This window comes from Leopardus geoffroyi, chromosome E1, assembly GCF_018350155.1.
Source record: "Leopardus geoffroyi isolate Oge1 chromosome E1, O.geoffroyi_Oge1_pat1.0, whole genome shotgun sequence".
Taxonomy (NCBI): domain Eukaryota; kingdom Metazoa; phylum Chordata; class Mammalia; order Carnivora; family Felidae; genus Leopardus; species Leopardus geoffroyi.
In genome coordinates this window covers 35,424,811-35,441,687 of record NC_059330.1, presented here as the reverse complement: position 1 = coordinate 35,441,687, position 16,877 = coordinate 35,424,811, and the positions used below count along the sequence as shown (strand labels likewise).

The following is a 16,877-nucleotide window of genomic DNA, read 5'->3' as shown; positions in this document are numbered from 1 at the left end:
CAGAGTCAACCGTCCTGCCTCTCTTCCCCAGACGTTGCTGTGGGAGCCCCATTCGAGGGCTTGGGCAAAGTGTACATCTATCACAGCAGCTCCAGGGGGCTCCTCAGAGAGCCGCAGCAGGTATGGATGGACAGGGACAAAGGGGGTTTGCCTTCCTTCCCCACAGACACCTTCTCCCTCTTCCCCCTCTGCCCCACTCCCCAGAGCTCACCCTGAGCCTGTCCCCACCGCTTCCCCCTGCCCCTAGGTGATCCCTGGGGAGGAGCTGGGACTGCCTGGCTTGGCCACCTTTGGCTACTCACTGAGTGGACGGATGGACGTGGATGAGAACTTCTACCCGGACCTCCTAGTGGGGAGCCTGTCAGACCACGTTGTGCTGCTGCGGTAAGCCAGGGCAATGGTAGATGGGGGCCTTTCTCTCCTCCAGCCCTGTCTGCGTGGAGCCCCATCTCTGTCCACCATCTCTGGGCACCGGGTCCATGCAAGCGTGAGCCCCAGGCCTGGCCTGACAGGGGACAGGCAGGAGGCACTGGTGTCTGTGTGTTTTCCCTGCAGGGCGCGACCGGTCATCAACATCCTCCACAAGACCTTGGTAGCCAGGCCATCCGTGCTGGACCCTGCGCTCTGCACAGCTACCTCCTGGTAAGACTCTCGGCCCCTGCTCTGTCCACCCACTTCTCTATATATGAGCACGCCAGGAAGGACCCTGGCTCCCAAACCCCTCCCCTGGCAACTCCTGATATCCCACTGTTAGAGGGCTGGTTCTTGGGGTAAGCATTGCCCCTCCTATCCAACCTCATTAAAAAGCCGACTTCTTTGCAGGAGGTAATAGGCAAATTACCCACTTTGGTCGGGGCGGCGGTGGGGGGAGGTAGTCGAGCATGGGTTTGGAGTGGGAGCTCTGGACTGCAGTGTTTGAATAAATCCCCAGCTATGCCCACTGCAGTGGTATGCAGGGGTGGGCTCTGGGGAGTGGGTTCCTAGAGGAGGAGGGGAGAGGGAGACACTTAGGGGGACAGGACAGAGAGCCACCTTGGGCAAACTGTTAATCCCCCTGAGTCTCAGAGTCGTTGCCTATAAAACAAAGTTAACAATAATAACCAACTTGCAGGATTGTTGTGATAATTCAATGAGATAACGTACACAAAGCCCTTCACACGGCACCTTGTACACCCTACTGCTCAGAATGTGTTAGTTGCTAAGATGGTGACAGTAATAACAATGGTGATGACCCCGGGGTCTGTGCGTGAATGAGGCCTGGATCAGAAGGCAAAGGGCCACAGAGCAGAGAGCAGGGGTGAGTGGGAGAAAGAGATCTGGACAGCAGGTCCTATACAAGACTGGGCAGGGCACCAACCAACGGGTGACTTCAGGCAACTCTTTCTGCTCTCAGGGCCTCAGTTTCCCAACTGGTGACCTCTAACCCTGTGTTCTATGGCTTTAATGGGAATGGGGAGGGAAGAAACCAGGGACACCCCAAACCAGCTGTGTGGACTCCCCAGTTTTGTCCCTGCCTTTCCTTCTAAGGGCCCTGGTTTCCCCTTGCCCAGTACAGGGGTGAGAGCCAGGGCCTGGATAACTGGGTCCCGCTGTGAGCAGGCCCTCCTATGTGTCTCCTGCCTCCCAACAGCGTGCAGGTGGAGCTGTGCTTTGCTTACAACCAGAGTGCCGGGAACCCCAACTACAGGAGAAACATCAGTGAGTGTGGGGGTGCGGGGCGGGGAGGAGCGTGGTTACCTGGCCGCTTGCTAACCACCCCATCCACCTCCAGCCCTGGCCTACACCCTGGAGGCCGACCGGGACCGCCGGCCGCCTAGGCTTCGCTTTGCACGCAGCCAGTCAGCGGTCCTCCATGGCTTCTTCTCCATGCCAGACATGCGTTGCCAGAAGCTGGAACTGCTCCTGATGGTGAGGGAGGGGCGAGGGGTGGGACACTGATCCAGGATCTCTGCAGGAGGTGGCTAGAGTCCCACCAGGTCAGGGGGGAGGGATTGGAATCTCCCCAGAGGCAGAGGAGGGGGAGGGTGGCCTGGAAGGCCATTGGTCTGCAGGGGGTACAGGGAGCAGCATATGATAGAAAGAGAGACCCTCGGAGGGAGCATGGGCGCCAAAGGGCTCATCGCCCCTGAGAAAAGTGAGGGGTGTGAGACTCTTGGCTTAGTTTGTGTCTGGGAGAAAAAGAGGCCTGTGAGCGGGGGACCAGCTCAACCCTTCTCTAGGATATCGTGGTTGAAAGAGAGAGCACGGGGGCGCCTGGGTGGCTCAGTCGGTTAAGCTTAAGCGTCCGACTTTGGCTCAGGTCATGATCTCAGGGCTTGTGAGTTCGAGCCCGGCTTGGGGCTCTGTGCTGACAGCTCAGAGCCTGAAGCCTCTTCAGATTCTGTGTGCTTCTCTCTCTCTGCCCCTCCCCTACTCACACTCTGTCTCTGTCTCCCAAAAATAAATAAACATAAAAAAACAAAACAAAACAGAGAGAGCACAACCTGGGGACCTCGGGGATGAAGGGAGGCTCAACAACCCCCCCCCCATCTCTGGGGAGGAGGAGTCCCATCGGGGTTTTTCAGTGCGGGGGGGCCTCAGTTTCCCCTTGAGGGTTCAGTGTGGTGTGAAGGTTCAACCCGGGGTGGGGGGGCGGGGAAGGGGAGTGCAGCCCTGGGCTCAACCCACCCGCCTTCCCCAGGACAACGTCCGCGACAAACTCCGTCCCATCATCATTTCCATGAACTACTCTTTACCTTTATGGATGCCTGAGCGCCCCCGGCTGGGGCTGCGGTCCCTGGACGCGTACCCGGTCCTAAACCAGGCACAGGCCCTGGAGAACCACACCGAGGTGGGTGGGGCCAGGGTTGGAAGGGCAGGGCCTGGGAGGGCTGTGGAGCGAGAGAGCGCTATGGGTGGTGGGCCCTTACGCCTCCGGCCTCCTCCAGGTTCACTTCCAGAAGGAGTGCGGCCAGGACAACATATGCGACAGCAACTTGCAGATGCAGGCGGCCTTCGTGTCGGAGCTGGGGCAGCCTCTGAGCAGGTGCGGTCCAGGCCGCGCTGAACGGCCAAGGGCGGGGCGGGGCTTCATTGGGTAACTGAAGATGAGGGGCGGGGCCCTTTAGGTCAGAGATCAGAGGGACCCCGGAAGATCTGAGGGGAGGGGCCTCAGGGAAAGGCGGGGCTTTAGTTGACCTTGGGAGTGCTCAGGCTGGCCTTCACCGGCCAGGAAAGGGGCTTTCTTCTCCGGGGGAGGATAGAGGGCCGGGCCTTGCTGCCCCGAAAAGGGGCTTTCCTCACCAGCGGGCCTGGGGGGCGGGGCCTAGTTGGCCTGGGGCGGGGCTCTGGGCTCACCCTGGTCTCCTTCCTGCCCCAGGCTGCACTACAGCAGAGACGTCCGGAAACTACACCTGAGCATCAACGTGACCAACACCCGGAGCAGGGAGCGGGCTGGGGAAGACGCCCACGAGGCGCTACTCACCCTGGAGGTGCCTCCCGCCCTGCTGCTGTCTTCAGTGCGCCCCGTGAGTGCCCTCCGCGGAGCGAAGAGCCCAACTGGGGCTCCGCCGAGCATTTGCATGCTTATATGCATGTCGTTTACATGTGTAATTTGTCGTGTGTCCACCCTCCTTCCTCTGGGCTGGGCTTCCTCAGGTGCTTGCAGCGTCCCTAATGCTAGGGGAACCCGGTGCTCAAGCCTCTCCGGCATCAGACCCAGTGTCACAGGGAAGGGGCTGACCTGATTTGTCATCTTTCCTCAGGCTGGGACGTGCCAGGCCAATGAGACCATCGTCTGTGAGCTGGGGAACCCCTTCAAACGGAACCAGAGGGTGAGTGCTGGCCAGACCTTCCCAGCCCTGTGGGTCCCAGGCTGCTACTCTGATGAGCACCTTAACCTTGCTTCTGCCTGCCTGCTTCCCAGGCCTCCTTGAAGCAAAGAGCCAGGGTAGGACACAGGGAAATACAGGGGGGCAAGAGGAGAGACCCAGAGACTAAGAAAAATGGGGCCACTAGGGAGCTACACACAAAGCTAGAGCAGGTGGAGGTGAGGAAACTGGATTTTGCTGAGCACCTACTATGTGCCGGGCCCTGAGTCCAACACTTGGCACTTTTTTTATGCTGTAATTCTCACAACCTTCTGAGGAGGTAGATACTGTTTTATAGAAAGAAAATACAGGCTTAGAAAGTACAGTAACTTGCTGAAAGTCTTGTAGCTTGAAAGCATCGGAGATGTCATTGACAGAGAAGAAGGGGAAAGGGAAGCAGGATGAGGCTAGCAAGGTGGAAGAGTGGACATAGGTGGCCAGGTGGAGACCCCTTGCTCACAACGGGGGGAGGCAGCCAGAGACCCAACTCCCTAGGGTAGGGTTCAGTCCCTCTGTCCCCCGTGGCATTGCTCCTGCCCGGCCCCAAATGCCCCTCTTTGCCTTCCCGGCCCTCATGGCAGATGGAGCTGCTCATCACGTTCGAGGTCATCGGAGTGACTCTGCACACGAGGGAACTCCAGGCGCAGCTACAGCTCTCCACGTGAGTGACCTTGAGACCAGTCTGTGTCGGGAGTGAGGCGCCCTGGGGCCTCTTCCTGCCCCAGCCTCAGCCGACACATCTCCCCTACCCGCTGCGTTCCCTCCCCAGGTCAAGTCACCAGGACAACCTGTGGCCCATGACCCTGACCCTGCTGGTGGACTACACGCTCCAGGCCTCACTCAGCATGTGGGTACCACGCCTGCCCCAGCCGGCTGTGCCTGGGCTGGGGCTTCTGTGTCCTGAATGTGGCTCCCAAGGTCCTCGGACACACCTCTCTCGACCTGGTGTCCTCAGGCCTCTACTTCCCCTGGGTCATCCCTTCCTTTAACGACAACAATCGCTATTATTCTTATTATTCTTCTTATTATTATTATTAGTCTCCTTGCAAGGCAGGTAGCAGTGGAGGAATCAGCAACCCTGGGGCTAAGGTGTTGGTGTGGCCCTACCATTTCATGAGAGCTCATTGTGCTAGGAATTTTATATACATCAGCTCACTGACTTCCCACAACAGCCCCGTGATACAGCAAGTGTTATTAACCCCATTTCACAGATGAGGAAACTGAGGTTCTGAGAGCATAAATCACTCGCTTGAGGCATAACTAGCAGACAGCTAGTAAATGCAAAGCAGGGATTTTTCTCAGGTCTGCCTGATGTTGGAGGAGCTGTGGTTCACCTTCCTCGGTGCCCAGCCCCTCTGCCAGGGCCCCTCCCACCCCCTCACTCCAGCGTCTTTCTTACCTTTAGGGTGAGTCACCGGCTACAAAGCTTCTTTGGGGGAACAGTGATGGGCGAGTCTGGCATGAAAACTGTGGAGGATGTGGGAAGCCCCCTCAAGTATGAGTTCCAGGTAAGGGGGCCACTGGGACCCTGGGCGGGGACTGCTGAGAAGTGTGGGGGGGGGGATGGGTCTGGGGTCTGAGGGTGTGAGGGTTGGGATGGGTGAGATGGAGGTGGTCTTCCAGGAGGCGATGGCCGTGACACCCCTTGTGCCCACAGGTGGGCCCAATGGGGGAAGGGCTGGCAGCCCTGGGGACCCTGGTCCTAGGGCTGGAGTGGCCCTACGAAGTCATCAATGGCAAGTGGCTGCTGTACCCTACAGAGATCACCATCCACGGCAATGGGTCCTGGCCCTGCCGACCACCTGGAGACCTTGTCAACCCTCTGAATCTCACTCTCTCGGTAAGGATACCATCTCTCTCGGGGATCTTTTATTTACATCTCATTTGCATTGCACCTCATTTGCATGCTGCAGGGAGGAAGGGCGGCGTCTTGCCCTCCCTCTCCTCATACTCCTTTAGGAGCCTACCTCTCCCCCTTCCCTCCCCCTTACTCTGCTCCCACCCCTTTCTCCTAGCCGACCCCTTCTTCCCTCTTCAGGTCCCTGGGGACAGGCCGCCATCTCCACAGCGCAGGCGACGACAGCTGGACCCAGGGGGAGGCCAGGGTCCCCCGCCAGTCACTCTGGCTGCTGCCAAGAAAGCCAAGTCTGAGACCCAACTGGTGGGTGGCCAGGGCAAGGTTGGAAGGGACCATCCCCACGCATCACAGCCTATGTGGGCGCGAGGGGGCAGTGAAGCAAGGCTGATGGGTGCTAGTCACCAGGAGCCCCCAGTCTGATGAGGTGATGTGACCCCGTGGCTTGAGGAGCCCCTAGTCGGAGGGAAGGGACTCATCTCCTGCCTCAGTGGTTATCCTACTCTCCTTGCCGCCAATTCAGCGGGCCAAAGGAAGAGACACTGGCCGTACTCCTGAGAGCCCCATCCTGTTGAGGGTGACATAGCGGCTTAAAGCCTTGGACATGAGAACTGGAGAATGGGGAGAGACAGGATGAATGGCAAGGGGGAGGGGGGGGCGGTCGGGCAGGGAGATGTGGGTGGTGCGGGGCGCCCTCTGCTGGAAGGGAGAGAGGATCAGGCCTGGGAAGCACGTTGAGGACTAGCTGGGGGGACGTAGGGGGTGGTGTCCCAGGTGGCAGGAGCTGGCGTGAACAAAGGCTCAGTGTGGGAGGGGCTGAGAAGGGGGTGTTGGGTGTTGGGCCCCATTTGTATACAAAGGGATCGGACTTCATGTGGAGGCCCAGACCGTCTCATGTCCTGTATTCCCTGCCCACCTCAGAGCTGTGGCAGTGACCGCACCCGCTGTGTGTGGCTGGAGTGCCTCATTCCCGATAGCCCCGTCATCACCAATGTGACGGTGCAGGCACGAGTGTGGAACAGCACCTTCATCGAGGTCAGTGCCTGGATCTGGAGGTCACTGTCCCCTACCAGGGTGGGGAGAGCATCAGGGAGAGGGTGAGGCCAGGGTCCCAGCAAGGCCTTAGGTGCACATGCGTGCCTGTGCGTGCGTGCGTGCGTCAGTGACAGCATCGTATTTAACATGCGGCGAATGGGACACCTGTCACTGTATGCCTGTCAGCGTTAGTTCGTGTGTCTGCCTGTGGACATGACCTAATGTCCGTCTCCAGCCAAAACGACCTTCTCTCGTGCATCCGTCATTCTGTTTGGTGTGTGTGTGTGTTCCTTTCCCATGTCCACGCCTTTGCTGTGCTGGTCCTTCCCCCTCTGTTGTCGCTGCATGAAAACTCCTCTTTGGCTCTCAGGCTCTCCCCAGATGCTTCACCACCAGTGAGGTCTTCTCTGACTTTTCCAGCTGCAAACGCTCTCCCTGGACACCCACAGAACTTTTTTTTTTTTTCTTTTATGTTTATTTATTTATTTTGAGAGCGAGAGAGCGTGGGGGAGGGGCGGGGGGGGGCGGGGACAGAAATCCCAAGCAGGCTCTGCGCTGTCAGCACAGAACCTGAGTCAGGGCTCCAACTCACAAGCCATGAGATCGTGACCCGAGCCGAAATCGGTAACCGACCGAGCCACCCAGACACCCCCTACCCACAGAACTTTCTCAGAAGCTGCACATGCCACTGGTCACGTTCTACTCTAGGTTACGGTTACTCCTGTACCGGCCTCCTCAGGCCACCTAGACCATATTTTTCTGTAAACGACTAGATTATGAATCTTTTCAGCTTTTGTGGGACGGACGGTTTCTGCGGTAACTATTCAATTCTGCCATTGTAGCACAAGCTGCCATAAACAATATCTAAACGGATGGGCATGGCTGTGTCTCAAAAATATTTTATTTACAAAAGCAAGTGACGGGCCGGATTTAGCCCAGAGACCTGACCTGGACTGTGACCTTCCTTGTCTCTGCTGTCTGCAGCATCCGGCATAGGACCTGAGGCAGAAATGAATGGGTGAGGGGCGCCTGGGTGGCTGAGTCAGTTAAGCGTCTGACTTCAGCGCACAGTCTGTGGGTTTGAGCCCCGTGTCAGGCTTGTGCTGACAGCTCAGATCCTGGAGCCTGCTTCGGATTCTGTGTCTCCCTCTCTCTCTGTTCCTCCCCCGCTTGTGCTCTGTCTCTCTCTGCCTCTCAAAACTAAATAAAAAAAACCTTTAAAAAATTAAAAAAAAAAAAAAAAAAGAAATGAATGGGTGATGTGCACGCCTGTCTCTCAGGTCCCTTGGGTGCCTCTTAAAGATGCTGTGTCGGGGGAGGGTACCCTGGTCGGGGGGGGGGTGCTCGGGGTCAAGAGGGAGGCTCAGAGGGGCTTCAGCTGCTTCTTTTAATGCATCCCTCCCCTCCTCCTGTTTCCAGGATTACAGAGACTTTGACAGGGTCAGGGTAAGCAGCTGGGCTACCCTGTTCCTCCAAACCAGCATCCCGGCCATCAGCATGGAGAACAAGACCGTGTGGGTGAGTGAGCGTTTTGGGGAGCAGGGGTACCTGGCCGGGGCAGGGGAGCACAGCGCGTCTTCTCTTTAGCTGTGTGGTTCTGAGTCGTGGCAGCACCTGGGAATCCTCTGGAGGGCCCCTGGGGTCTGGACTGCACCCCTAAGCAATGAAATCAGAGTCTGTGGCGGTGGGGACCCCGTTTGGGTATGTTTAAAAGGCCCCTCGGGGATTCTAATGCGCAACCAGGGTTGAGAACCCCTGCCTGAGCTTACTGGACCTGCACAGCTTCTCTGGGGAGACCTGCCATCCCCGTGAAGACTTGAGAACAAAGTTCTCCAGGTTGGTTCCGAGCTACATCGGGGAGGGGAAAAAAAAAAAGGCCAAATTGTTAACAATTTGTTGTAAAAAGGATTTAGTGGAGGACATACACACGGGAGCTGAAGGGAGGGTTGGCTAAATATATTATGGTGTATTTCCTAAAATAAATTAAGGTAGTGGGGGAAGGGTCAGAAAGACCGATGGAACAGAACAGAAATTTATGTTATTACGCAGACGGCATTTTTTTTTTTCAACGTTTATTTATTTTTGGGACAGAGACAGAGCATGAACGGGGGAGGGGCAGAGAGAGAGGGAGACACAGAATCGGAAACAGGCTCCAGGCTCTGAGCCGTCAGCCCAGAGCCTGACGCGGGGCTCGAACTCCCGGACCGCGAGATCGTGACCTGGCTGAAGTCGGACGCTTAACCGACTGCGCCACCCAGGCGCCCCCAGACGGCATTTTTAAGCAGCGGAAGAAGTTAGGTTATTAAGCTGGGTTGGGAGAACCCATTTGGGAAGTAAAGACAAACCCTTACCTCACATGATAACCAACTATACAGTTGAGTTAGAGTAGATATTTAAATATAGGAAATAAAACTTAATATGCCAGAAGAAAACTCAGAAAACAATTTAACAGTAATCTTTAGTTATGGGGAGAGGGAGTCATTTTACTACACTCAGAAGTAGCAAAGGAAGTATTTGGCAAGTTAGACCATGTGAAGTTTTAAAAAAATTTGATGATAAAAAAACTAAAAGGGCGAATGATAGATTGCTTTCATTTTTATTTAAAAAAAATTTTTTTTGATGTTTATTTATTTTTGAGACAGGGAGAGACAGCATGAACGGGGGAGGGTCAGAGAGAGAGGGAGACACAGAATCTGAAACAGGCTCCAGGCTCTGAGCTGTCAGCACAGAGCCCGACGCGGGGCTCAAACTCACGGACCGCGAGATCATGACCTGAGCCGAAGTCAGAGGCTTAACCGACTGAGCCACCCAAGCGCCCTGATAGGTTGCTTTTAAAAATGTTTATAGCACATATGGTGAAGTGTTGGTATAGATGTATTTAAAAAATTTTTTTAATGTTTTTATTTATTTTAGAGAGAGAAAGGCGGAACGTGAGAAGGGGGAGGGCAGAGAGAGGGGGAGACAGAGAATCGGAAGCAGGCTCCAGCCTCCGAGCTGTCAGCACAGAGCCCGACGCGGGGCTGGAACTCACAAATCGTGAGACCATGACCTGAGCGGAAGTCGGACGCTTAACCGACTGAGCCGCCCAGGCGCCCAATTTTTAATATGTAAAGGTAAATAGGGCAGCATAAAGATAAATGGACAGTGTACACAGGGTGAACTAGAAATAGTCACCTCAATAGTGAGGACATAAAAATAACACCAGCAAGATTTTTTTTTTCTTCCTATCAGATTGGAAAAGATTAAAAAGAATAACACTGTCCGTGCTGACGAGGTAGAAGGAAATGCTGTTGGTCAGGGTATAAATTGATGGATTCTTTTTGGAAATGCATTTGTCAATATCTATTAGAGTGTAAAATGCACACTTCTTTCGAGGCAGCACATGATACTACGTCTTAAAGAGCTAACAGGATGAATAGGCGAATGTAAATATACGAGGATATTTTAAAGCGTTGTTTATGATGGCCTGAAATTGGAAACAGTCTGCATGTCTTTCGCTAGGATGTTGGTTCAATAAATTGTGGTGCGTTTTCTAGAATGACTATGCAGTCCTCAGAAGAGATGAGGTTGATCTTTATTAATTGACATCACAAAATGATGATAATAAAACCGAAAGAGGAAGCAGGTCGCAGAAGAGTGTGCAGCACACAGAGACCCCATTTCTGTGGGAGAAAAAAGTGTGTATGTTCAACATATGTATTACAAAATACGGAAAGAGGTTCACTGAAATGTTGAGGAGAGTTATTTCTAGGAAGTAAGATTACTGGGAACCTTTCGTTTTCTTTATATCCTCTGTATTTAAGTTTTTTTTTTTTAATTTTTTTAAACGTTTTATTTATTTTTGAGACAGAGAGAGACAGAGCATGAATGGGGGAGGGGCAGAGAGAGAGGGAGACGCAGAATCTGAAGCAGGCTCCAGGCTCTGAGCCATCAGCCCAGAGCCCGACGCAGGGCTCGAACTCACGGACCGCGAGATCGTGACCTGAGCTGAAGTCGGACGCTTTAACCGACTGAGCCACCCAGGCGCCCCTGTATTTAAGTTTTTTTAATGTTTATTTATTTTTGAGAGAGAGTGACAGAGACAGAGAGAGTGCAAGCAAGGGAGGGGCAGAGAGAGAGGGAGACATAGAGTCTGAAGCAGGCTCCAGGTTCCAGCTGTCAGCACAGAGCTTGACACGGGTTTCGAACCCATTAACTGTGAGATCATGACCTGAGCCGGAGTCGACGCGTAACTGCCATAAGTTGCCCCATGATTATTTCTTTAAAAATTATTTTGATTATTTTTTGTTTAAATACAGATGATGGGTGCCTGGGTGGCTCAGTCGGTTAAGCGTCCAACTTCAGCTCAGGTCATAATCTCATGGTTCCTGGGTTCGAGCTGCGTTGGGCTCTGTGCTGACAGCTGGAGCCTGGAGCCTGCTTCCGATTCTGCCTCTCCCTCTCCCTCTGTCCCTCCGCCGCCTGCACTCTGTCTCTGTCTTTTTCTCTCTTTCTCTCAAAAATAAATAAACATTTAAAGAAATACGTATTTTAATTTTTTTTAACGTTTATTCATTTTTGAGAGACGGAGACAGAGCTCAAGCAGGGGAGGGGCAGAGAGAGAGGGAGACACAGAATCGGAGGCACGCTCCAGGCTCTGAGCTGTCAGCACAGAGCGTGATGCGGGACTCAAACCCACCAATTGCAATATCATGACCTGAGCCAAAGTCAGACCCTTAACCGACTGAGCCACTCAGGTGCCCCAAGAAATATATTGAAAAAAAAAAAAAAAAAGAAAGAATGATATATAGTCGTAGTCAGAAAAAAATTTTCTCTATTTAAATATATATACATTATGTATATAAATAAGTAATGTAATATAAATATATAAATATAAATGTATAAAAATATATATACATTATGTAATATAATTTTATAATATAATACCATATATAACATTTATATGCTATGTATGGTATATTATATTACAATGTTATGTATTATATATCATATTATATATAATGTTATATACAATTATAACATTGTATAATATATTTTATAATATATACTTTACATTGTATATAATATATTATAATGTATGATTATATAGCATGTAATATATGTAATATAATTTTATATTATAATATACATATACATTGTAGGGGAAGAAATATGGTGCTATAAGCTCTGCATTCTTTATTTTTTTGTAAATATTTGTGGAGTGCTTGTTATGTATCCGGCAAACACATTTAATCTTTCCCAGTAACCTTTGAAGTAGGTATCATTCTCAGAGTCTCCATTTTACAGAGAGAGGTTAAGTAACTCTCCCAAGGTCACACAGCTAAGGAATAGCACACGTGGGACTTGAACCCAGGTAGTCTAGTTCCAGAACCCATGCTCTTGGCCGCTCTGCCGTCCTGTGAGGTAGGCATGATGATCTCCCTATTAGAGAGCATGAAATGTACATTCCAGGGGGAGGAATTACTTGTCCAAGGCCACACACACAGCTCATCCAGGATGGGGCTAGGGCTCAAGCCGGGATGGGTAGGTTACAAACCCAGATTCCAGGCTGCCTCCCAGATCTGACGCTGGTCCTTTGCTGCCGGTCTGCACCTAGGGAAAACCAGAGAGAGTGGAGGCCTCTGCCGCCGTCAGTGGGCAGGCAGGGGCTTTCTCTGGTCCTGGAGTGCCCCCTGCTGGTAGCAGGTCAAACAGCAGGGTCCTGGGCCCAGCTTGGGGCCCCAGGGGGCAGACACAGGGCTGAGCCTCTTCCCACGCTCGCTCGCCAGTTCTCCGTGGACATTGACTCTGAGCTGGTGGAGGACCTGCCAGCGGAGATCGAGCTATGGCTGGTGCTTGTGGCCGTGAGTGCCGGGCTGCTGCTTCTGGGGCTGATCATCCTCTTGCTCTGGAAGGTGAGGACCCCAGACCACCACTGGGACTTCCACTCTGGGACTTCCCGCCAGCAGACCCTCACCAGCCCTCCCTTCACCCCATTCCTCACGTCTCCCCCACCCTTCCCCCATGTCATCCCCACCTTTCTCCCCAGCTGCCAGTCGCACCCCCTGTCCCATCCTGACCTCACTCACCAGGATATTCCTGCCTGGCTAATGGGGGGGGACCTGCAAGCTGGAAAGGAGAAGCCAGGAAGCTCTGGCTTCCGGCCACACCACCAAGCTGGGGCTGGGGCCGGGGGCCTAGGCATCCGGGCTCCGCAGCCCTAAGCCCCCGCCCATGAGTGCTGCTGGCAAGGACCCCCCAGCTCCCCCTGATGGCCCATCCCCACCTCCTCCCCTCCGCAGTGCGGCTTCTTCAAGCGAGCCCGCACTCGCGCCCTGTATGAAGCTAAGAGGCAGAAGGCGGAAATGAAGAGCCAGCCGTCAGAGACGGAGAGGCTGACCGACGACTACTGAGGGGGGCAGTCCCCCGCCCCCCGGCCCACCCGGGTAACGCGGCCTCCGGGCCCTCTTCCCTGAGCCTCACAGCTGGCCGGGGCCTCTGACTCTGTCCTATCCGCTCCTCCTCCCCATGGGCCCTCTCTGCACTTCACTCTGTCCCCAGCGCCACCCCTAAAAGCAGGCCACTGGTCTCCCTCCACTCCCTGGGAGAGCTCAACGTGTCTTCTCACTGCCTCCCCTGAAGACTTGGGGTCCCAAGAGGGGGCCGTAAAATGCTCCCCGTGCCCCTTGGCTTTCTGGGAAAGCTTTCTTGGAAAAGGAGCAAGGCCAAGGCGAGGCCCCATCTCTAGGCCACACAGCAAACTTCCGGAGTGAGTCTACACCTCCTGAGAAGGACGGGACTAGTAGAGTCCTTCTCCTGGGAACTAGTACTTTTCCTCCTTGGAGCCCCCCCCCCCCGCCCCCAGGCGACAAACTGGCCCCACCCCCACCCCAACGGCATGGTCAGGGGAGACCACCACCCATCCTGGCCCTCTCATCAACAATCTCAGTGCCCCGCCTCTGTCTCCATCTGCCTCCCTTCTCTCTGCCCTCCTCAGCTCCTCCTTCCTCTGGGGCATGGGGTGGGCAACCTCGCCCTCCCTGATGCGGTGCAGGGAGATGGCATGTGTTTGGGTCAGGGGGTCCCAACTTTGAGGGCCTCTGGGTGGGGGGAGGAAGCGGCTGGGCACAACTTCCTGTGGCCTGGATTGCTGATACCCTTCCTCTTCTTCACCCCCACCCCAATGCAGTGCGACTTCTTTAAGCGGACCCGCTATTACCGGATCATGCCCAAGTACCACGCGGTGCGGATCCGGGAGGAGGAGCGCTATCCGCCTCCAGGGAGCACCGTGCCTACCAAGAAGCACTGGGTCACCAGCTGGCAGAGTCGGGACCGATACTACTGATGTCCTCCCCGATCCCACCCCTGCTCCCCCTGGTGCCCCCTTCTATTTATCATAAGTTATGCCCGGACGGTCCACAGGGGCCACTGCCTTTGGCTGGCAGCAGCAGACTCAGGCACACGCACCTCTTCGAGCACGCGCGTGGGCTATCCGGCCACGGGCTCCCCACAGGAGGGCCGGGGTCGCGGGCCCTGCAGCGCCAAGCTCACCGCAGCCCTGGGCCCTGGACCCACGCGGGCCCCCCTGCTTGTGGCCTGTGCTTGTGCCCCACGGCTGGCGCGTGGACATGCGTGGCCCTGCCTCTGCCTGTGCCAAAACCAAGCCAAAGGGCCTCCACCAGAGCCAGGAGGAAAATGCCCCCGCTGTGGTGACACCTCCCCCATGCACACTGGACCCATCTTGAGCCATAGTCACTGGATTGACTCTGCTATTAAGTCTAAAACTACTGACAAGGAACGGCGCGCCAGGCCCCCAGCTCCCGGCACCCATGCCAGAGGGCGCGGGGGCCTGCCTCAGGTTGCCCACCGTGGCGTTTGCAGGACTGGGCATGCTCAGACCCAAGAGCAGAGTGAGCTAGAAGGAAGGCCCCCGAGATGGCTTTCCTTCACGGACCTCTGTGAAGCCTCTCTCCTCGGCCACGGCCCGCACTGGCGAGAGCAGTCTGGAGGAACAAAGATGGACAGAAGCCACTGGCCAACTCGACATGTGGCGGCGGGACTGCCCTGGGAACTCAGTGGAATGCTCAGCAGAGGAGGGGACCAGTCCTGGGCCAAGGAGATGTTGGATGTAGAGAGGAGACACCACTTCTGCGCAGGCCTCTGAAGGCCTGGAGAGACCATCTCCCCCCCCCACCCCAATCTCCCCCCCGCAACACACGCAAGATCACAGAGGGAGCGACACTTGAATGTAGAACAGGGAGGGAGCCCTGGCCCTGCCCCCTGGGCAGAACCTATTCTGCCCTCACTGACCATGGGGAGGGGACCTAGAAGGAGAGTTCTTGGCTGTCCTTGGCTTTCTCAGAGCCAACCTAGCTCTGCCTCCTCCCCCGTGGGTAGGTCCTGAGGCCCAGTCTAGAAGTTGAGGCTGGTTCCAGGGAACCTCTCCTGACCCCTGCCTCTTGGCGGTTCCCTTTTCCAGTCCCTGTCCCCTTCCATGGTACTGTAGCGGGAGGCTCCCTCCCCCTCCTTGTGCCTTCTTTGTATATAGGCTTCTCAGGCGACCAATAAACAGCTCCCAGTTTTTATGCACTGCATCGGCCTCCATTCACCCCCACCCTGTACCAACCCCAGTTCGGTCTGTTGGATAGTGATGTCATCTAGCTGACCCCTGGGCGGACAAAGCCAGGTGCGGGGAGGGATCTTAGAGGTGGGGAGGGGGCCATACCAGCCCCTGCTCTCAGTGATGTCCTGGTCTGAGGGATGGTCGTGGACATATAACTGAGATCCAGAACCTAAAGTCAGGGAGGGGACCTGAGTAGACTGGATAGAATCCCAAACGGCTTCTTGGTGCACGGTGTGCTGGCCCTGGGGAGGGAGGAGGGAGGGAGAGGTGGTGATGTGCAGGGTCCGGAAGAGGCAGAAAGCTACTCTGCTGTATAGAAACAGATAGTCCTGGATACTGGTGCAGGGAGGCTGAGTGCAAGGGCGGAGAGCCAAGAACCTTCATCCAGTGGCTGGGTTCAGATAAGAACCTGCTTTTCTGCAATTGCACCCAAACCCCCGCCCCTAGGCACCATGTTGAGTAGATCAGAGGGCGAACCAGGGACCCGAGACTGGAAAGACGGAAAGGTCCTAGTATCTATTGCGCAGACTCTGGGCAGGGGTACCTGCAGTCCTAGTCTTGTGGCCACTGCTCCAGGGCTGCTTCGGTACTGAGCCCCCTTGGCCCACATTATTGGGCCAAGCCCTCCCTAAAGCCCCCTTTCCATACGAGCCTGGGAGGACGGAGCTTTCCCCATGACTTCTTTGTCCTAAATTGTGGTTTGGGTCCTTCTGTCAATCGTCCTCAAAGCTATGGCCTTTGGAAGACTTCCCCGGAGGCTGAAAATTACTACTCAGTGAAGCCTAGAGGCAGATCCTCTATTCAGCCGCTCTGAGAGCCCACAAACCCAGGCTGTTCTCCCAGGACCCCCTGCTGATGTCTGCCTGGGTGTCTCCCAGCCTGCCTCACTGACTGCCCCTCACTTTCTGGGCTGGGATTGCCCCTTTCTGGGATGATTGACAGTGGAAGCTCCACTTCCTCCAGGAAAACCCCAGCCACTACCCAAAGCTCTCAGAACCAATAATAATCGGAACCCCCAGTTCATTTTCCAAAACCTGGGTTATTCGCTCAGTCGGGAGTAACACCACACATGGGGTGGCAAAGTCCAGCTGCAGAGCTCAGTCCGGCTCACTCCTGTCTTTTGCAGACACTTTCTACTTATGAAAAAAGGTGGGATCTAGGGATCTACACTTTCCTCTGGCCACCTTCACAGGCTCAGCCCCCAGTCTCATATGTGTGTGTGTGTGTGTGTGTGTGTGTGTATGACAGACTGTTTATGCTTGGATGAGAACACAGTCTCTCCCTCTGTCTCTGTCTCTGTCTCTCTCTCTCTCTCTCTCTCTCACACACACACACACACACACCACAGTGTAAGTAGTCATTTTCAGGACTGGTGCTACACTTTTATGAAAGAAACATCATGGTAGAGAGGCGGCAATCCCACTTTATATAAAAGGGTCCTCGATCATGTCAAGCTTCTGGAGCTCCTTGGAGTTGTAGCACCTCCAAACTGTTCCCCAAGAGGGTCTCAGCTTTTGTGTCACTAAAAGGACCCATA

At 54.7% G+C, this 16,877-nt stretch overlaps 1 protein-coding gene across 2 annotated transcripts in view; it reads left to right on the top strand.

Annotated features, from left to right (window-relative positions):
• Window positions 1–15,302, top strand: part of ITGA3 (integrin subunit alpha 3) — a 31,289-nt gene extending 15,987 nt beyond the window's left edge. Inside the window, exons 9-27 of one of the 2 annotated variants that reach the window (XM_045488455.1) lie at window positions 32–120; window positions 248–384; window positions 556–642; window positions 1,631–1,698; window positions 1,772–1,908; window positions 2,681–2,830; window positions 2,928–3,025; window positions 3,359–3,506; window positions 3,744–3,812; window positions 4,430–4,509; window positions 4,618–4,695; window positions 5,254–5,356; window positions 5,506–5,688; window positions 5,887–6,009; window positions 6,625–6,738; window positions 8,158–8,256; window positions 12,507–12,632; window positions 13,020–13,163; window positions 13,907–14,020. In XM_045488455.1, coding sequence (XP_045344411.1) covers window positions 32–120; window positions 248–384; window positions 556–642; window positions 1,631–1,698; window positions 1,772–1,908; window positions 2,681–2,830; window positions 2,928–3,025; window positions 3,359–3,506; window positions 3,744–3,812; window positions 4,430–4,509; window positions 4,618–4,695; window positions 5,254–5,356; window positions 5,506–5,688; window positions 5,887–6,009; window positions 6,625–6,738; window positions 8,158–8,256; window positions 12,507–12,632; window positions 13,020–13,130 — 2,000 coding nt within the window. In that variant the 3' untranslated portion in view covers window positions 13,131–13,163; window positions 13,907–14,020. Of the gene's footprint in view, window positions 1–31; window positions 121–247; window positions 385–555; window positions 643–1,630; window positions 1,699–1,771; window positions 1,909–2,680; window positions 2,831–2,927; window positions 3,026–3,358; window positions 3,507–3,743; window positions 3,813–4,429; window positions 4,510–4,617; window positions 4,696–5,253; window positions 5,357–5,505; window positions 5,689–5,886; window positions 6,010–6,624; window positions 6,739–8,157; window positions 8,257–12,506; window positions 12,633–13,019; window positions 13,164–13,906 lie in introns of both variants that reach the window. The other variant, XM_045488454.1, reaches the window with a different exon arrangement.
• The last annotated feature ends 1,575 nt before the right edge of the window (window positions 15,303–16,877 follow it).